Source organism: Genypterus blacodes, unplaced genomic scaffold (assembly GCF_046128005.1).
Source record: "Genypterus blacodes isolate CSIRO-AG114 ecotype Tasmania unplaced genomic scaffold, CSIRO-AGI_Gbla_v1 ptg000067l_1, whole genome shotgun sequence".
NCBI classification, from domain to species: domain Eukaryota; kingdom Metazoa; phylum Chordata; class Actinopteri; order Ophidiiformes; family Ophidiidae; genus Genypterus; species Genypterus blacodes.
Window position 1 is genome coordinate 2,192,150 of NW_027466879.1, and position 21,791 is coordinate 2,213,940.

At 43.7% G+C, this 21,791-nt stretch overlaps 1 protein-coding gene across 6 annotated transcripts in view; it reads right to left on the bottom strand.

Annotated features, from left to right (window-relative positions):
• sox6 (SRY-box transcription factor 6) overlaps window positions 1–21,791 on the bottom strand; it is a 134,728-nt gene that overhangs the window by 32,867 nt on the left and 80,070 nt on the right. For 4 of the 6 annotated variants that reach the window (XM_076155544.1, XM_076155542.1, XM_076155540.1 and 1 more), the window contains 2 exons: window positions 7,009–7,132; window positions 2,999–3,078 (listed from right to left, as the gene is read on the bottom strand). In XM_076155544.1, coding sequence (XP_076011659.1) covers window positions 2,999–3,078; window positions 7,009–7,132 — 204 coding nt within the window. The remainder of the gene's footprint in view (window positions 1–2,998; window positions 3,079–7,008; window positions 7,133–21,791) is intronic. The other 2 variants (XM_076155543.1, XM_076155541.1) reach the window with 1 other exon arrangement.

The following is a 21,791-nucleotide window of genomic DNA, read 5'->3' on the forward strand; positions in this document are numbered from 1 at the left end:
ATGGCTTAAATCCCAAAGTCTGCTTCCAATGATAAAAAACAGGACTCCTCCTGTTTCTTGCTCCACCGAAAAAGAGGAGCAACACACATTAAGTTCATATTGGCTTTGAGTAAATTGTTTTTCACTTGGCAACTGAAGCAATAGACACTGTACAAACAACAAATTAAGTGCTATCCCAAATGGAAAATTCTTTTGTGGAATTAGGGAAATTCCCCTCTTGTCCCCTCTTCAATCAATTGAATATAGTAGGTGTCCGGATGGATGGGGCTACAATCTGAGCACAATTTCCCATGTTAGGTGAGAGGTGTCAGTTGTAATCAGGCGAGGACAGGCGGGGATGGAACCATTGTTTCCTGCTGGTTCTGGTCTCATCCCGGCTCTGTGTGGGCACTAATGAAGAGGGGCATGTCACGCTGGGATAGTTTACCGCCTCCTCTCCTGTGAGTTGAGGACGAGAGCCAATCTGTCAGGGAAACATTGAGTGAAATTGCCCCGTGGTACAGCAATGGCGGGTGACAGCCACTTGCAGACTGCCAGCCACCAGACTGATGCTACCACCCCTGTATTGACAAGCAAATTACAGTCTCCAACACTGAAACGCACCCGGGAAGATTCATTTACATCCATCAGCTCTAAGCCTTTGTTACCTTGCTGGGTTTTCTTCTCTGGGCAGGGAGGGGACCCCAGACTGTTATGACAGAGGAGATTGTGAAGAGGCTACGCGGCCGACATTAAGACTGATGGAGCGGCGAGCCCCTCTGACTGGATGGCTGATCACATTACCTCTGCTGCATTGTGAGAATTAATTCTTCCAATAAGACAATTTTTAAGGTTCATATATTGCACAATCTAAACTGAGTAAATTGGTGAAAATTATACCTTGCCATGGGGCTGACAGGAAGAGATACTTTAATTGCTTATTCAGCCGTACAGTGTGTGTACGGGCGCTGGTGTGTGTGGGAGATGAAGAACGGCTCAGGAGGTGAAGGAGGAAAGTTCAGGACAGTTCAAAGGGGACGGTGGGTGACTACTGTGCTCCATGATGCAGAAAAACAGAGTCTATAACTATGTGCCTAAGGAAGATTTGCAGGTTCTCTAGCAACAGCGTAGTTTCAGGGCAAAAAGGGATCTTGCAAAGCTCCAAACACACTTTTGGTGCTTTTGTGCAGAACCCCAAGGAGGAATTTTGTCTTTTCTACTTTTTCTACCTGCCCCTGATCATAACTGGTCCAAATATCACATGGCTTGTTGAGTTCTGTACAAGTGACAGAATAAGACACGAGATGTTTGGACCAACTACAGCGAGGAGAAGGAATTTTGTTGGGACATTCACCTGTTTTGTTGTTCATCGTTGCAGGAACATTGTGTCTGCTTCTGTTGCTTTGGTCTGTGGATGCTTTACTCTGCCACATACCACTCCTGCCCAGCACCAGTTTCCTTTTTAAGCCTGAATCAGATGGGTGCTGGTGTTATTACTGCACTAAAAAGGGAGGAGACGACGCTCACTGAATCACTTCCACGTCTGCCTTGATATGAAGGTTTTAATCACGGCAGGCTCCCGGTGCTTTGTAGAGGAAGTGGTGGCAGTCACATGGTTTGTTGATCCCAGCTATGAAGAAAAGGGCATGTTTGACTTGCCTTGCTGTTTTAAGGGGAGTCACTATGCAGTGTAAATAGCAGCCAGCAGGCGGAATATGTGACAAGCTGACAGACTTCAATTAATGGAAACTGCACCTCTTTTTGTTTACTGTGTTCTGTAAAGGTCGGCCAAGTCATGGTCCTGGAGTCTCTGTTTTCGCCCATTCCCAGGGTTAAATAAATAATCTGAATTAATGACTGTAGACTCCTCTGCCCTCCTCAACCCAACCTTCAGATATATGACTGTCTCATCTGACCTCATACACCACCAGAAATAGCCTCAGCATGCCTATCTGAGCCATCGCTTCTTTTCCACTGGACGTCCCCATGATCCACACACTCTGCTACCACAGACGGTGTACACACTAGAAACGTGCAGGCGTAAACGCACAATGTCAAACATGAGCAGACTCATTTAACACCTTCCATGCTACTGATGGCTCCTCTTGTGGCTGCATAATAAACTCTACGTATCCAGCTGCAAGCATTGTTAGAACTTGCCAAAGCTCGTTAACACTCAGAGGTAACCTCCAAAGGACAAATGCCACATATATCAACACGCAAAGACTTTGTTTGTGTTGCTCTTGTTGAGCTTTACACACATTGTTGCCATGTGTTTGCCATGAAAGTAAAAGTTACAAAGGAAATTCACCAATGTATGGGTTTTGGTAGAAGTATGTGCATGCTGAGAGAAGAGTTGGTAACAGTAGACATGGTAACAGTGATAACCTGAAGGCTCGAACACAGATAAGTATCTATATTAAATATTATGGCCTGAGGTTACCCTCTGACCTGGGTTCAGCTTTACCTTATGCTGTGTGTGAGAACAGTGGCGGAGGAGCCTGCAGGGCTGCGAACACATGCAAACCTTTTCTACAGCTCAACACTCAAGCCCTCAGATTCTCACATACCTTCAGTGTGATTACAACACACATGCAAAGTACTCAGATCATCCAATCCTTCCTCTTATTTATCTTCCTATACAGAGCTAAAACAGGCTGATAGGAGAATTATTATAGCGGAGCCTCCAGACAAAAGCAATAACAGGGAACTTCTTTGCTTACACAGTCAATTGTCTCCTGATAAATTCACTGGGAGGCGATTAAGGGAAAACGGAGTGATTCTCATTCCCTCTAATAACTATTATCATCCTAACTCCTCTGTCTGGCAGGGCCAGTGGGGATAAATCCTCTATAAAACGGGCTAAATTACATATGTAAGGTGATAAGCGTGTGTGAGCTGGGGCCTGCAGGATTATTTAGTGTGCAGCTCATTACTTAGCGTACAGCTGCTTAGCCATCCTTTCTGCCCGGGGCTTGGCGGGTGTCCCTAACATTCTTTGTCATAGCTCTGTACATACCTGGAGCTGGAGGGGGCTGAGTCCTGACGCTGCCGCAGCTGCCATTGTGGATGGAATGAACTGCACCGGGTAGTTATCACCTGTCAGAGAGAGAAAGACAACAATGCATACAGGTTCAGACAATGAGCCAGCCCACAGCAAACAGGCATGTGCCAACATGGAACCCGGGCCTTCCACTACTTTGCCACAGCAATGTGGCACATCGCAACGAGCCCTCGGCTTCCAGCCCAAACATCTGCATTAACAAAAGGCTAAGCTGGTTTGACTGGAGCAGGATTACGTCGGAACGTCCCACACCATTCCCTGCTTCTTCCACCTGTGCATTACTCTTACTGGAAAACACCATGACAGCAATAACTACATGCATAGCAAACAAGTACAGAGTTCTTTGGGCGGTTTGCGCGGGCATGTGCGTGTGTGTGTTAATATGTACAGAATACATGTTAAATGTATTCCCCTTCATTCAAAAAGCAATTACACAGCGTGTTCTCTCAGGCAGCTCCTACAGCTGTAGACTTGTCTGGCTATTGTTAAACACAACATTGTTTGTTTCTGAGACAGCTTTGGCAGCGGAGCGTGAGCACTTGTATGCGAACTGGTTAGAACAAGTGTGCAGTCACAATAACAAGGGTGAAAAAAAACACATTCTTCTCTCGCTTATCGCTGTGATCCCGCAAGTAAGAATGGCTCCTCAAATAGCTACAATACACTGCTGCTGCTGGCCTGGCTGCCACCGGCTCGTTTGTCACTGACCAACTTATCAAAACCACGTCTGTATACATGAGCAGCAGAAGCTTTCACACACTCAAACCAGTGTGTTGTTGAGATGGACAGAACAGCCCCGGGTTGGTTTGAAGCATGTGTGTGTTGGAGGGGTTGCACAGTGGGAGTATGGAGGGCGTGGGGATGTGGGGATGGGGGGGGAGGGGTTGGGTAGTTGGCCTTAGCTCAGACCCCACTTCTGCCTGTCAGTTCTCCTCACAAACATATGGAGCCATTAAGCCAGCGACAAGGTAAATGTATGTACCGTCTCTTTTGCTCTGGCCTCGCATGTTTCGCCTCGCCTCGCAATCTCGTACGGCGCAGCACAATGTGATACAGGCCATGGAAATTCAATCCCCATTTAGGAGCAAATAAAATCACACAGGAGAAGTGGTTTCAAATAGTGCTGTGTTGGATGGGAGAGGGGGGGAGGGGCAGTGTGGTTATTTCTACACCTCCTCTTTATGGTACTGCTTTCTCACTGTCTGTCCCGGCCGCCCTGCCCCCTCTCCCTCGCCGCCGTCCCTGACTTAAGATTTGGGATAATAAATGGCTGGATGTCTTTGGATGTCATGTGAAACCTGGGAAGGGTCATGTGCTAAGTGAGTATACAGCCACTGCTGGGGGGGACGGAGGGGTCTTGAGACTCCGATGGTCTGGGTTTTGTGTGCACACAGTCTACATGGAGGCACCAGACTCCAGTGGACTTGGACACTGTGCCAGGTTGGTGTCACTGGTTGGAAAGGAATTATGTCTAAAATGGTGTTTTCCGTCCCTGGTCCTGGCTGCTCCCATGCCCGGTGCCTGGCCTGCATGTGAGGGGGAGCACAGGTGACGCCGTGGTTCACATGGTCACAACAGGCTATATTTCCCTGCTCATGTGATGATGCCATGAAATATAAGTCATAGGTCTGCAGGAGGTTGACAGATGTAGCAGCCTTTCTTAGACCGGCGCGGAGGATCATGATATAACTACAACCCTCAAATTCATCAATCATGTCTGAGCTTTAACATTCTGCCAATGTCTATTTTTGCATTCAGACAGTCTCATATTGGAGTCTCAATTTATTCAATGGAATAACCTGCACGGCTTGAATAATAATCATTTGATTCTCATGTAAAATATTTTACTGTGACAACCAAAGCATGACAGAAACATGGGACACCACAAGTCTGAATGAGGAGACAGTCAACAGGATGTCTACGAGGACGCCTGGCAGAGGGACCCCAATGACTCTGGGGTCATTCTGCAGGTCCATTAGAGGCATATCAGTACGAATGGTGCCACGTCTATGTAAACAGTGCGGAAGGACTTGTGTCTATTTGTTTAAAAGATGACCTGGCATTTCTATGGCTGTGCTTGTCTACCATGCAACACTAGGCCATTGAGCACAGCCAGCAGATGAGGTGATGACTTACCACCACGGTGCCAGAATGACTGCTACCATGTCAGCACCGCAGGGTTGGGATCATAAGCAGTGGTCCCTGAGAGCCTTCTAATAATGATAACATCAGATTAGAGTGTCTTAGTCTAGGGAGTAAATGCTTGGCCTCTCACTTTGTGACAAAAGGACACAGGAGCATCGTATTGGCCCCGGCAGGTGGTGATAACATTGCGCTCTCTGGATTTTTGTGTGGGCCGGATAGAAATAATAGAGGTTTAGAAATACTCTTGACTAGAAGAGTCATTTTCAAACCCCCTTTTGCTTTTTCTTCATGAACTCATGAATTATGCAGGTCCTATACACATGACGACCCCTGACCATGATTCCATAATAGCTCCTGTTATTTGAACTAAAACATTTTCTGTCAAATCCATTGCAGAAAGCACAGTGGTGAAAGACTCCCCCTCGGGCACTTTGTTTAAGCTGTCATGGCTCCATAGTTCCAAAATAGCTGACTTTCTTTTTCATCCTGTGGTTTTATAGTTAATTCATTAACTGCACTACCACACCTTTTAATGTAGTGCCTCAAAGCTGCTGACCTGCTCGTGTTTCCTACACTGTCCTCTTCCTTGTTTCTGCTTCTCAACAGACAAGTGGACATTTTGTTTGACATGTGTCGTAAATCAGTTTATTTGACATTATTTGTCATTTTCTCAACTACACTTTTTCTTTGTACTTGCACTTACAAGAGAGATTTTGAGAACCTTACATGTACATATCTAAATTAGTTTACATTCAACACTAAAAATCCTGGGAGTGAGCAGGATGCCAGGTGAGCGGCTTACATGCAATTCCAGGGAGAACTTTGGGCCACAGATTTGTTTGGATGTTTAAAAGGAGCACTGGATGTGAGAGTTGGAGGTTAGAGTCTTGGCAGGTCATCAATCAACATGTTACAGCAATTTCCCCTAAATTTGTTTTTGAATTTGGAAGGCTTGCATGTGACGCCTCTCTCATTCCATTGAAAAGACAAAGGGAGAGAGAGAGGGAGGCATGCTGTTACAGGCAATGAGTGCAGTTAGACTTACAGGAAAACCTCTGTCCTTACATCATACACATCACTGTCTTTTGATTCAGATAATTAATGATAAGATCACATGCAGCACTTTGGGAAATATGGACTTTGTCTGTGGTGAATAAGTAGAAAGTGCATAATTACTTAGTTTAGAGAATAAACAGGAACACTTCATAGCAAATAGAGTTTATTAATTTACATGTGGCTGTTATTTATCTAATAAATATCCTTCAAACCATGCATTTGTAATAAATTAATTGATTTTGTTTATCCTATGCAACTATGTAGTTCTGGTTCATCTAAAGTTCCCCGTTCTAAACTTAAATCAGTGTATGGACTAAAGTCTACGCTGCATGTTGTTACAAAAGGCTAAAGTTCTTACATCAAGTTAATTTCCTTGATGTTATTTTTCAGACATACAGTTTGCTCCTATGCAGTCGGGCACGCCGGCATTTAGTTCAGAGCGACGTGTGTAACTGGATCTTGGACAGCGATTGCAGCAAGAATGCTACTGAAAGATACTGTCATGTTAAAGACATGTTTACATTCCTCTCCTTCTTTACCCATATCTATTGTTCCACATGGATGCTGCTTCAAAGGAGAGAATTCCCATGCCTCACTTCCCGGCCCACGTTCCCTCAGAGCAGAGTGAGGCTGTCTGAGTGGCTTCAAGTAAAATCCAATAGTGATGGTGTGAGAACTTTCATAATTCATAAACATGGGTATAAATATTAAATGGAGAGACAGAACAGAAACAGAAGAAGGGACAGGGTGAAGACGGAGCATACCTGGCTTATAAGACATTCCGTGAGGGAAGAGAAAACCTTGCTGGGCGGCGGCTGCAGCTGCCAGTGTGCGCTGGTCGTGTGGAAAAATGGGGATCATGAGCGGAGGCATGTGACCCTGGACCTGCTGAACAGATAGAGAGCAGAGATCAGAGAGAGGCCTAAGCACAGGCACGGTACACAGAGACACACGGGCCAGCTCAGGGGGGCGAGGAGGCCAGATCACAGCTCTACCTAACGCATGCTGACAGGGGGCTCCCCGGCAATGACGGCCCTCGTGCGCTCGCACAATACCTGGCCGAGCTGCGCCTGCTCTTAATCCAAACCACAATTTAACCTCCGTACATCAAAGGCCCCACATGCACACATTGTTCCCCCGTACGTCAGAGGAGGCGACGGGCAGCACTGAGAGGCTGCAGAAGTCGTGTCGTGTGTTGAAAGGAGTTTTCACCAAGATTCATGGCTGTTACAGTAGATACAACATGCCAGCAGGGGGTCTTCCAATGTATTACACAGGTGCAGAGACAGATCTGTTCAGCATGTTCACACACACACACACATCCCACAAACAAATTAAGATCAATTCCTCGCATTCAAAACATTTATCCCATCATCCTGGATCAGTTTTAGGTGATGACATATTAAACACAATCAGGAAATCTTCTAAAATGAGGTTCTTTGCAATGAGGTAAAAGGAAAGAAAGGAGCAGCTGAAAAGTGGCTGCTGTATTTCATTTTTATGTCATCCTCTGCCTGTTCCATTCACCATCCAGCCTGTTGCAGACATACATACTGGGAATATGAACACAAACTGCCAGGAGTAAAAAAATATCTGCTCTGTGCGTGTGTGTGTGTGTGTCGAAATCAGTGTCAAGGGTGGGTGAGTAGCTCGTGTCTCAGCGTCGGTGCGTGGGGCGCCTTGCACACGTGTGGCAGGGACCAATCTTACTGTCATCCCCCGCTTCCTGAACCCCTATGATGGGGAGCAGCCCAGCCACTACGGGCCCGCGAGGGTTAATCTAGCGCCGAGCCAGGTCACCTCAGGGGAACCTGGCTGGAAAATGGGTTAATAAAGGTCATTCCCCAAAATAAACACTTTACAGAATGTTTCTCCATTCATCCCTCTTTAAAATCAACTTGCAATAAAACGGGTCTGGGTGCAATTACTGCTGCAGCATTGGGGCATGAAATCAACCTGCTCCCCCCCCCCCCCACCACCACCCGCTCATGTTCTGGCTGAGGTCTGCTATGATCTCCACTTTTCAGCCGGCCCTGCTCCCCCCCATACACACACTTTGCTGGAGGAGTTGCACCCCGTTTCTCCCAAAACCCAGCAAGCTAAGCCTACTTAGAGCCACTTTATTGATCTGTCCAGAGGTGCAGAGCTAGACTGAAAAATAAATAAATGGAACCATTTTGTGTCTACTGAGCTTTTACAGAAGTGCAAGTGCAGAAAGTGAATTATAGAATAAAACAAAACTATGTGATTCTTCTAAAAGTAATTCTGCAAAAAGTGCTGTGGCTGAAGAAAAATAAATGGCCAAAGAGACTGCGACAAATGACCTTAAATAAAACATCGCTTTATAGGGATTTGTGTTCCAGGTTTCCAGGCTGAATGGATGAGGGATGGATCTTGGCCTTGCATGTATGGAACATATGGAAAAACACAATAATTAATGTCACAACATGAGGTAGGGCCAGTGACAGGAGGGGGGACACTGGGGAACACAGCTTTTCTCTGTCTGTGTGTTTGGACTGTAAAACCAGATGGAGACTGTTGCTAAATGTGCGGCAGTCACGGGGCAGAAAAAAAAAAAACGGCTCCAGAAAGTCGCCGTCATGAGTTTTTCCACCAACTTCATCGGCTATTGTGTATTTTAATATTCCAATATATCAAAATGTTACGAGCCAGACAGTAAACTAAAGGCTACCTTACAGATACAGTGTACAGAAAAGTGCAATTTAAAGTGATAAATTCTTGATAAGCTGCAAATTTCTGCCTTTATAAAGATATTTTAATTTCTGGTATCTGCTTTTCTAACGTTTTGGCCCCTACGATACTTATTCAAATGAAATCAGCAGAACAAACTCAGCCACATTCAGGGAATAATAATAAATAAATGCTTTGAATGTGTCATTTATATCTTTTAGCATTATTCACTTTACTCCACAATTTATTTGCTTTAGCTGTTTGTGAAAAACACTCCCATATAATAATTTCTCTATACCAGGAATTTTTAACTTTTATGACAATTAGTACTATAAAATATGGAGCAGAATATCCATGACCGCTGAAACGAGACAGAGTGTAAAGATGCATTGAAGGGGAAGAAAATAAATGCATTTAGTTTGAATGGTTGTGATTTGCAGTAATGAGCTCCGAGCATTAAAGTTTAATACACGGCAACTAATGTCAGAGACAAGAGAGGCAAATCAAAGTCTGAGGAGCTTTAAGGTGGCAACAAATATTGCACGTTAGTCGAGCTGTCAGTTAACAGCTGGGCGCATTTTCACTGTTCTGATTGTTCTTAAAAGGTAAAGTGAAAGACTAAAAAAAGTATGCAGAAAAATGGAGAGGGTGTGTGTGTGTGTGTGTGTGTGTGTGTGCGCGTCTCCCTCTGTTAGTACGTACCCAACCCCCCTGTTTAAGTGTTACCCTCAAGTTCATCTATGTATGGGCCGAGTGCCCGGGATATTTCTATTGCCAAGATGATCTTGAGGAGGCGCAGAGTGAAGTGGAGCAGATGTGAGCGAAGCACTTGGGCAGCGTCCTGCCTTCTCCTCATAAATACAGCGGCATTGTTGTGCTGGCACTGCTCTTCCTTTGTCTTAGCAGTGCTAAGTACTGGATAATGTCATTTCACACCATCTGCCCCCAGGCTTCATTAAAGATACATGAATGGGCTATCTTATGAGGAACAGGTGCTATTGTTTGTCCCTCAAGACCCGGCACTAAGGATCTGACTCGGAATACTTGAAGAGGAGCATCTGTAGTGATCAGTCAGACAGACTTGGCTGAGGCCCCCGTCTCTGCCAGCAGCGCTCCAACAGAGGTTTCCGGGGGAACTCAGCCGCCTTGCAACATGTATCATCAATTCAGATGACCTGATGAAGTCTGTAGCAGGCCAGCACGCAATCTGTTTCCCTCTCAAGGAGACGGAGCTGTTTGATAAATAGAATCAGCTTGTACTTTTACAGCAAGTAGAATACTTTGAAGGATAATGAAGCTGTATTATGGATAAACTGGTGAGGGCTTTTGGCTTTGTGTGAGTGAGAAAAAGTCTTATTTTTTTTAACTTGTCTGTTTGGTCACACTCCTGCTGTGGAATGGTTTCATACACACTTCTACCAAGGAGAATATGTTGCTTGGTTTGTCAGCAGGATTAAGCTAAAAGTCCAGCGCCATTTTTAAAGAAATTAAGCAGAAATGTCCTTTTTTTCTCCTATATTTGTGACAATTCTTTTAAAAGTAATACATAAATCTCAGCAAAAAAAGAAATCAGCATTTGTCTAAAGGACAGACTATAGAGCTGTGGTCTCATATGGTTTCTGGGTTCACTTTCCAAAATAACAAAAAATAGAAGCAGGATTTCAGATCTAATGAGAGAATATTTCATTAGAACAAGGAACATTTTGTCTTGTTCAGCCTTGGCAGAGGTATGAGCTCTAATCAGCACTCCTCTTGTTTTCAGGTTTTCAAGTTCATTCACCAATTTTAGTCTTTAAAGCAAACAGGAATGTAAATTAATCAGGTTATTGAAGAAAACACAGAGTGTATATGTGTGTGTGTGACAGCAGCTGGTGCTGTGGTCGGCCCGTAGGGGGGCGAGTCAGGCGGCTCAGACTCACGCTCGTCTCTGATGTGTAAATACACAAGGTGTAAAAGACACACAAGACATGAAAGAGCGCCCTTGCCGTTACAGCACATGTAGTATGCACACACACACACACACATATTAAACACAAATATTTTCTAATGTTTTTGTTTTTTTTACAATTTGCAGAGGTGAAATCCAGACGCTGTACTGAATATGTTATGCATTCTTCATCTTAAATGTTTAGAGAAGATATGCATTCTTAATGGTATTTGATCAAGCTGTACAATTTAGAAATGAAGTTAAACTTGTGTGTATTTGTAAACGGTTCTTTTAGTGCAATAAAAGATTTGCACCTAATAACTTAAAAATGGTTTCTCATTTTAATATACATTAAATGTGGGCAAGCAGCCAACCTACAAACACGTATGAGCAAGCAGCTACAAGAGTGTAAATGGAGATGTACAGGACATTACAACACTCACTTGGGTCCCTGTCAACACCCATGTTCCTCACTGTCTGTTTCAGCATCTCACAGCACCCAGGAGGCCTGAAGACCCCCTGCTGGCTGCCCCTCTAAAGCCCAGCACCAGGCCTTTACACACACTATAAACTACCAGGTCCCATGTGAAGGTATATGAGAGAGTTGTAATCTGTCAGTATTATTTAACTAATTTTAGGACAAAAGGGGGGAGAAGACAAACATCTGTCTTTGTCCCGCTGTGTTTTTATGGTTATTAGCTTGAAAGGATCAGTGAGATCCTGGGTCTAATATCTTGATTAATTCCTACTTGACACCTTTTAACACACCTCTCACATGGATACTTAAGATGGATATCATCTGCATGCATTCACCTTGAGGAGCCTTGTGAGAAGTGAAACCACTTCAGGTGTTTTATAAGAATAAGCTCACGAGGATTGACTTCTTCATAATCTGGTTTATGTTCTGTAAGAGTGACAAATTTAATAATCATTCTGAGAAGGCCTCGTATTTCACAAACATCTCGTTTTAATAAAACACCTGTAAATTAAGAGCTGTCAGATCCGCAGCTATCCTGTTTTTTTCCGTATATTCTATAGGGGGGATTCTATAATTTCACCCAAGCAGGATAGACTCCAGCTGTTCCTGTAAGAACTGATAGTTCACACGTTGTTCCCTCATGCTCTCCGCTGAGCTGCACACCAAACGGCTGTGAGCAGAAATCACCTTTGGTGATCCATTTGAAGGGAAAGTGATCTTGAGGAAGCTGGCAGTCTGGCTACATCCCAACAGCAGCACACACAGCAAAACTGACACTAGACAGCAGGATATGCTTAACACCCGCCACTGTGTACACAGCTCGCTGGGTGTACACTGCACTGGAGCCTAACCAGGAGGAAAATCACTCAGTGGAAGCACTTCTGGGCTGCTGAGTCCTCTGTGTTACTTCAGGCAAATTCATTTATCTTCTTTTATTTCCAATGAAAGTGTATTACTCCCATACAAGTCACTTATCAGCTAATTAACCCACCACCATGAATGTGTGGGTAATTCAAGAGGTATGCAAACTTTCCAGCAGAGTGTGTGTGTGTGTGTGTGTGTGTGTGTACCACTGCTCTGATCACAGTGACACACTGGCAGCGCAGAAGGACACATCGATCGAACCCATTTACGATGTGATGCTGATTGGGTTTGTCTATAATGATAATCAGACCGATAGATCAATAAGAGACTTGAAGCAGACTTTGATGCTGCTGCTGCCTTCTGGCCTCAATGAAAGTCTTCATATTACCACCCAGTCGGTTGAAGCGCATTATTCCAGCTTGTCTGCTGTGGAAGCAGTGAGGGCACAGTACACAGGAGACGTTCAGGTCACCAACAAAGGACCTTTGTCCTGCTCAAGTCTCTGACCTTTCTCCCTACTTCCTTCCTGCAGCCTTGCCTATAGAACTTAAACACTGGCACCTTAAGCCAGCGATCAATACATTTCTGTACTTGGAAAAAGTTTCCTTCATATTTTCACTGGATTGTAGGGGTACAGCGTTGACTTGGACATCCGTTTGTTTTGATATGTTGGAGTGTGAGGCTGCACATCAGTCACATTGACTGCACTATATGACTTGCTGTTCAGGAAACCCAGTCACTTGAGTGAGGTCAGGCCATCCAGAGGGAATAACCAATAGATGACTTCTTGTTCCTCTAATTCCTTACACAGTAAAACAAGCCTTCTTGGAGAGCAGCCACTGCAATATGTCTGTATTAAGCAGACGGTAGTTTGGAAGTAGGCTCGTCCAACCCTGTGACCCCTTCACCACCACGCCCCAGCCTAAATCCCTCCACCTTACATAGGTAAAATATGTTTCTCTGACCAGACGTGAAAGGTGATGTGAAATACGTGAGCAAGTATTTTAAATGAAATGTCACTTTCTAAAAGAGAAGAGTAATTGGAAAATAAGAACTGAAGCTCTGTTCTGCTTAGAAGGAGCTCTTTACATTATACGCCCTGTGTTTGACTGTGTGAGAGTGTACACAGTAAGACACACACACTATCCCTTTCACCCTTAAAAAGATCTCTGTTAAAACGACATTAAATATAAACGATGACGATGTTAAATATAAAAGTATAGAGTGTCTTTTTCTGGTGGAGGAAGGGGTTAAATTGAAGTAAAATGAAATATTCTCAGAAGTTAAATGTAAGTTTTTGCAGTATCCTGGCCTCACACAGTGAGACTCCCTCACACAGCACGTGTAATGACGGAAAAGAAGAGAACCGCCATGAACACAAACCCACGAGTGAGTTCGGGGCCAGCATCATTATCCAGCGTACAGTATAGTATACGTCCGCGCCGTATGGAAATAGGAATAAGCCAAGCAGGGGGTCCGAGTGAGGCTTTAAGACAGTTGGACACGGTGGAGTCAGATAGCCGGCTACATCCATGTGATGTGGCTGGAGAGGGAAATAGAGGGATTTAAGAGTGTGAGGCTTAAGAAATAACATGGATGTAAAGGTCTGAAATATCACCTCTTCAACATGTCAGGGTGAGGAAGCTGCAGCCTCACAGGAGCACAGACGCTTCTGTGTCTCTATGTTAGCCTATGTTTATAGTTAGTTGTTGCTATAATCAAATAGTAAAAACAGGTTGAAGTCTGATTGCGTAATGTTGTTTTAGGCATCAGAATGCAACATGAAATATTTACATTTACTCATTTTTAATTGAGATTTTTTTAATCATGCTCAACCAAAGAGCCTCTATATTTCTATTTAATATAGTTTTGTTTATAGATTAAAAACTCCTCTACCATGAAGACTGGTTTAATTTTCCACCAACTATACTGATATTATACCCACAAAACCTTCAATAAAAAATCAACCCCTTAACTATTCACTTAAATGAAATAAATGTTGTATTTATTCACCAAAAGAAATTGAAAGGTTACCAATTTTGCATGTTGTGTTTATCCTAGATCCTATGATACGTCCAATCGTTCCAGTGAGAGTCTGGATGTGTTTTCCTTGCATTGGTTCTTTGGGTAATGAAATACGACTCCTCTTCTCCCGCCTTGTCTCATAGCTGTGAGAAATAAGAAAATGCACCGGCCCCCTATTTGTGTAATGGTATTGTCCACACTCCGGCCTGGGCTTCCCCTCTTTCCTGTCCTCCGATGACAGACTGAGGCTCTGTCTTCACCATTACCTCCCAGCTGCTGAGGCTGGAGTAAGACAACAGAGCCTGTTCTGTTGTTCGGCAGAGAGCGCCGCTGTAAGGAGGCGCCAATTTATCAGAGACAGAACAAGTGTGACGAGACTTCCAACCATGCTGGAAGATCCGATGCAGTTTCTAAGAGAGGCAACTGGACAGGTACTTGGTTGACTGTCAGAGAAACTCCTCTAATCAGTAATGTTTATGATAAAACTGAGGAATTTTGTTTTTTTGGGACTAAAATAACATGGAGGCTGGAGTTTGGAGAGGAACTGAGAAATGAAAAAGCAAACAAACAAAATCTACAATTCTGTTCCTATGAAAAACTGCAGGACAGAATAGTTCATTCATTGTGTTCCATTGGGGAATGCTTGGACTCTCCTACACCCCCCAAAAACAAAAAGCTCCTTTTTTGCTCTGGCCATGGGCTGAATGCTTTGCTTTGCCACCCCAGCCCTAAGAAAACACGCGCCCCTTTCTCCCTGCCGGCTGCCCGCACACAGTCGATCCTATTAATGCAGCCCCTTCTCCCTGCGCCGGTGCCCACTGCTGAGGACGACGGCTGCGTAAAGCCAACGCAAAGACAAAACAGTTTGCACAACATTAGCAGAGAAAACACAGTCCACGCGGCAAGCGAGAGGAAACTAAATCAACATCACACTGGAGGATGTGTTCTCCCACAAACTGATATTTTCCTTTGGAGGGTGGGGGTACAATGGCTGTTAAGTGTCCGCCCTCCGCCTTCATCCAGGGAAAGGTTTGTGGAATGCTGCAGAGCTCCAAACAGGAGCGTGAAAGCAGTTTACTCATCAGAGCCACTGCTTGGCTAAAGGTGGGATCAGAGCCTTATATGTCGAGTATAGATGTTCAGTTATTGGTGGCATTCATTTAAAAGGCAGATTCACATTCCCCAGGACACACACGACGGCTGTGTGTAATACGCCTTGTGTTGATTACTCTTGTCACTTGTGCGAGCTGATAGGAGATTGGAGCTTTGTGTCATAAATGATTCAGTCCCTAGGCTGGTTTACAAACCTCTCAGGTGACTAATTTTAAGTAGACACTCAGGTGTGATTTCACACATTACAGCTGCTCATGTGGTACCTCTCAGATGGAGCCTCTTAATTATCACTGCTCAAACTGTTAAGGTGTCTCGATACAAAGGCCCTAATCTCTGTGTCTCAGTATTCCATTCAGAAACACGCTCTCCTTTTGCTTACGCACACTACCACAATGAAGATGTCTCCTCCTGAGAATGAACAGCTGCTATGCCGACAATCTAGGGCCGCAAAGAAGTTAACAACTGCTCCTCAAATCATAGATGTAATTACCTTTGCCGCAGCAGTGATCAACCATGATCAATTAGCTGTAGCGAGCCGTACGCATGCATTTCCATTCTCTGGTCATCCAGTTTTAAGATAGAATTCTGTTTACCTTAATTTAGGACGGATGAAGATTGTCCAGAACAATTTGAATGCAAGTCCCTACATCTGATTTCATCATGGAGTTATGCATCTGGATTCAGAGATCACTTTTAAATGCTAAACGTATACAAGCCATACATTTACCCTGAGGACAGTCTCATGTCCCACAGAGCCAAACGGTGCAGGCAGCATTTACTCTTTCTATTCCTCAAGCATGCATTTGTTTGAACAGACCAGCAGCATTACCGTAGCAACTGCTTCATTGGCAAACCCTCACAGCCGTTGCTGAGGTTGTATCTATTACACATTTGTGTGCATCATTAAGTTTTAACAGGGGCTCGATTGCTTTATTGTTTAAATTGCATGACTTTATTTAACGTCAGCATTTCTTCTGCTTCCTGACAAGAAGTCACATTTCATATCTAATTAAATTGATCCCTCCCTCCCCACCAATAGTGTCCATTAAATGGAATTATTTGTATCCAAGTGTCAATATATTAAATCACAGGGGCTAATGAGTCGGGTCACTGCTTTCTTTTATCTTCAGTCTTGCATGTGCACATCTTCATCAGCTAACAGTCTCCTTAAATGGAGGATGAACATGCTGGACTGAGCCTCTCTGGGCACGAGCCAAGCCCGTCTGGCTCGGCTGTTAATGCCCCGACATAATCCTACTAGCAGGCTAACACAGAGCTCTTTGACACAAGGGAAAGAACAACATTCACACAGGCACACACGCGTGTGCACAACACAGCACACACACACACTCACACACGCACATCATCATTCCCTGCTCTATTATTCTCTTATTATCATGCTAACAGTTCCAATCTGGCTGTGCTAATTGGGGGACTTACACATTCTCTTTAACAATGTCTATTTTTGTGCTTTTTTTTTCCACCAGTGCATTAATAAGAGCCTCACACTGAGAAAACCATTTGTGCCACAGAGAAAACAAAAGCATCTGAGAATACACAAATTAGCACTATTATCTTTCTGCAATTATCAAACAACCTTGTGGTTATTTCAAAAGTCATCTGGCTGATTTACAAGATTTACCATAATGTTGCCGTTTTGGAGTCTTTGCTCCCCTAAATGAGTAAATCAGTGCATTAAATGACATCACTAAAGGGCCCAGTTCATTTCATTCTTATAGCACATTCATTACAAACAGGCATCTGATTATGGTCGATAAAATGACAACCCCACAAAAACACAAAAGATCAATTACAGCAGGTTTTTTTGGTGCTAACTAAATGGGATTTTTGGAGTGTGTGTGTGTGTGCGTGTGTGTATAGTACAGAAGACACTTTAACAGAGCTTCCCCTGTGACGCCTCTGGTTTCTGTTCTCTTTCAGGGGGAAGAGAAATGGGAAATCCATGTGTAAGCGGCTAAAACACACTGCCATCCAAATGTCTTTCTAAAAATACATTAACTGAGAGTAAGCAGCCGTCACGTAACGCTGTACGAAGGAAAGAGCCTTTTTATATTGAACTCAGGATTTGTGTGTGGTTTAATAAAATGTCCTACTTTAATATTTGAATAATTAAATCAATCATACATCAATCAGGCACAGAAACACATAATGTTATGGTAATGTTAAAGAATTATATTTCTGTTTCCACCGCTGGTCCGTTTGTCTGTCTGATGTTATTTTCCCTTTCTTATCGCAAAAAGCTATATTCCTTGAAATCTACCTACGAGTTGTCCACATTATCAGTTATGTGCAGTTAATGCTGGCATAATTATATTTCATCTTTAATCATGGAGGCTGTCAGCATCAAATCCCATTTAAAGTTTGCATGTCCCCCACTGTTTCTTTAAACCATTAAAGCCACATGTGAGAAAGCCTCTGACACTTTGAAGTCCGCACCGACCACAATATACTGGCCTTTTCTCTTTTAATCTCTGCTTTCTTTGGCTCGTTTTAAATAGAACAGATACACACGCTGCATGTGTGTGTGGTGTGTGTGTGTGTGTGTGTGTGTGTGTGTGTGTGTGTGTGTGTGTGTGTGTGTGTGTGTGTGTGTGTGTGTGTGTGTGTGTGTGTGTGTGTGTGTGTGTGTGTGTGTGTGTGTGTGTGTGTGTGTGTGTGTGTGTGTGTGTATTGTGGGCTTGGAGGGAGACACCAGGACACGCTGTATGTAGAGGAAAGACGGGTTGATGGCGGGAGCATCTAGGTTTCAAAGATACTCACAAAAAAAAGCTAGACAATACCGGCCACCATCTCAGCGATAAGGGAGCTTCTTTATCTCTGAGATCTTGTGAACATGTCGACGAGTCACACCAGCTCAGAGTTCCACAGGTTAAGATGACTGACAATGCCGTGGTATTGTTACTTATATGAAAAATGTTTCCTATTAATAATGTCCCCCTGTTTCATCTGGGGAGGTCTGCTTACTCCAGCCTGTTTGTGAAGATAAAGTTCACCCTGACCTTTCAGCCAATATTTATTCTCTTGATGTGTGTATTTATGTGTGGGTTACCGTGTGCCTGTGTGCTGTAAACGATTGCCTCTGCACACGTGTGTGAGTCTCCACATGCCTGTATGTACATATCTCTACTGTCTCATCCTTGAGAAATTCATGAACTGAGGTCATTACTGTGCACAGACACACTATCATCTCTACCTGTGTGTGCTGTGTCTGAGGGAGGACAGCTATTTGATTTGATTTTACTTTAATTTAACTATTTTATATGTATATATACGATTGAAAATGCATTTAAAAGAATAAGTGTGAGGCTGCTTATTGAAATGGGAGCTGGAGAAAGTGGGAGCGGTGATCAAGTTAAACAAATACCAGAAAAAAGACTTGGAGGGAAGAATAACTCTTTGTAATGAGACTCAATTTTACTAACACGTTTTATAAAATCCTGAATCCAGAGTTAATCTCACCCTGGGATTGAATTTGCGACAAAATGATTTCAACTACGAGGATGGACTGAAGGAAAACAAACAAGCCTGAGGGAAAAACACACAAAGCCTTGAGCCTTCACTTTTGATAAGCCCCCAACACTGCAATCAAAACATCTGCTATCTTAAAACAAGCGACATTGTAATCCCGAAGGACAAAGCCTAAATCTCTCTCCCTCTCTTGTAAGTATGATGAGAAAGGATAAAAGAGAGAGATAGCTATTCAAAGGGGAGACTTGATTAAGCTGCACTCTGCCCAAGGTTATTATTGTTCAATAAAACTCAAAGTAAAACGATTACCAAAGCACTTAATTGATCACAATAAAAACTCAACAAAAAGCAAATTGAGACACAAAAACTAAACCCAAATGTTTGGTTTCTATTTTAATTTAAAACCCACAGTAGGCATGTCAGCCTCCACTCTAGATCTACTTATCGTTGGAAACTAATGTCACGGATGTTCTTGCCTCACGTGTTGCCACAGCCTGAACTTAAAGTTTGGAATAGTTGGCAGCAGAGGTAGATTTGTTTTTTTCCTGACAGAAATAAGGACACAGAGGACAAAGACCATGCTCATGTTGTTATGAGCATGGTCTTCTTATTCGAAAAACTCTGAAAACTAAATTAAAAAGGAAGCGTCATTGAAATATATTGAAATAAAAGCAAATCCAAAAAAAAAGAGAACTAAAATGGCCTCGTCCCAAACCTCTCAAACGGAACCTCTGCAACCACACACACACATACACACACACTTCTCCTGCATTACCTCCAGTGCAACAGAACCCCTTGAAAGCACACGTGTAGCGTGCCAGCAACAGTCTCGCCTTACGGTCCCCGTGGTTTTATTGTGTGGACTCTGACAGTCCACTTTACAGTGTCCACGGATGTGATCAGTTCCATCGTCAATACCAGGTCTTATTGAGAGGAGCTTTGTGCCGGGGGCCAAAACAGAAGGGCTTTGATGGCTCGTGGGGTCTCCAATAAAGTTTAGTGTGCTCCATGCTAATAGCAGAGTAACTCAATCCCCCAACACTGCTGACCACTTTGGTCAATCCTGGGACAAACAGACTGGAAAGCTTGTTTACAGGACTAATGATGTCAAAGCTGTTATATATTAAAATGGCTGCCTGTGTTTTATCTCCTCTTCAACTTGAGAGCAGTGGCCATCACACTGAATATGTGGAGGAATTAGGTCAGGGGATAGGAAGGAAAAATGCTATAAAGTCAGCATTAAAGCACAAATTTGAACAGGATTGGACTTATTTAACGCATTAAGAGGAGTCCGTGTTGTCAGCTTGTGTTGGTGCAGCCAGCAGAGGTGTTTGGGCAGCGGAACAGATGGCCTCAACACGGGACTCTTGTTTAATTGTGGATGTGGTGTTCCGATCTGTGGCCCGGGGGTCCGGTCAGGGGAGAAGCTGGCTAACTGGGCACCGCAAGAAGGGAGTCCACTCATATCTCTGTTCAAGTGTTTGAAAAGGCTATTCCCTCACACACTCGACCCCCCAACCGCCCTTAAAACTATACATCAAGGGGAATTTCCTGCTATCATTTGCCTTTAACTTTGAGATGAAAACAAGTATCTCCAAAAGTGAGATACATTAGGAGGATGAGCAGGAGTAGAGGGCCCTCCATGATATGAGTGATAGCAGCCCCTCACTGCCGTATGTGCTACTTGATTTTAGAGTGTTTTCTAGACGCGAGTGTCGCGCTCTGTGCTCCTCTTTCATGAAGTGTGATATGAAATCATTTCTCCAATAGACTTGTCCACACAAGTGAAAGGTCCAGGCTGCTGGAGAGCGTGTTGACAGTGAGGCCTTTTTTCTTGCCTAGTGTCCTTGAAAGAGGCGTTTTTAATGTCCAAGCAGTAAATTTGGTCGCTGTACTTAAAGCTACTTCAGTCTAAGAGGTTTGACTTGCTTATGCACAGACTATGTTGGGTATGGGGCATGAGGGGAGAGGTTCTTTGCTTGATGTAGCTTATGAGCTGCTCTGCCATGATTCTATTAAACTATATTAAATGTGTATTATTTATTTATATTTGATTAAGGAATGTGGCTTCTTCTATGCCGCCTTTAATGTTGTCGGTTCTTCAAGTCTATATGCCGGTATTGTATAATCTGTCTTGCTTGGATTAATCTCACTCCTCTTTGTTTTAATTTAAAAAGAACACAATTGTTTTACTGCTCTAATCATAGAATAATCAAAGTTTCAAATGCACTAACAGCGATCGATGGATATTGCAAAGAGAGCAGACCGACTGACTCGTGAACGGAGCTCTAAGAGGTTGGGACAGTTTTTTTTTAAAACTCAGATAAATTGAGAGAGATGATGATGAGAGAACGATGGGGAGTTGTACACAAAAAGAACAAGCAGAGTGGAGGAGGTGAAGGGAGAGAAATGTGCCTGACACCAAGCACACCCAGCAGGATAACGCTGGCTCCACTCAGACGTCCAGGCCCGCAGCCTTGACCACAGACAGTGACCAACCCTGGATCACTCTGTACAGGCTGACCATGTCCAGCAACACACTGCCTGGGTGGTCCCTCACTGCAACACTCTGTACTGTACCACACAAAACATGCACACACACACAAACACACAAACACACACACAACGCACAAACACTACTTCCTGCTTAGAGGCTGCTTGACAGGAACGTAACTTATGATTTAAGAGTGGATCAGCAAATAGCCGTACAAGTTAACTAATGGCATTAAAGTCTAAAACAATGCCAGCAATGCGTTTGACTTGTGCAGTGTGAGAGCGCCACGTTGCTCTGGTGGGACACACTCCTTTCAGAGGCATTTACCAGCCTCTTTCATGTCCCCCACCTCCAGGCTCTGCTCTATCAACAGGCCTCATTAGCTGTTGTTGCTTTTCTCCCTTTTTTTTTCTTTGTTCATTAAGATGTGCTAATTATTCTCCTCCATATTTTAAAGCCCTCCCAA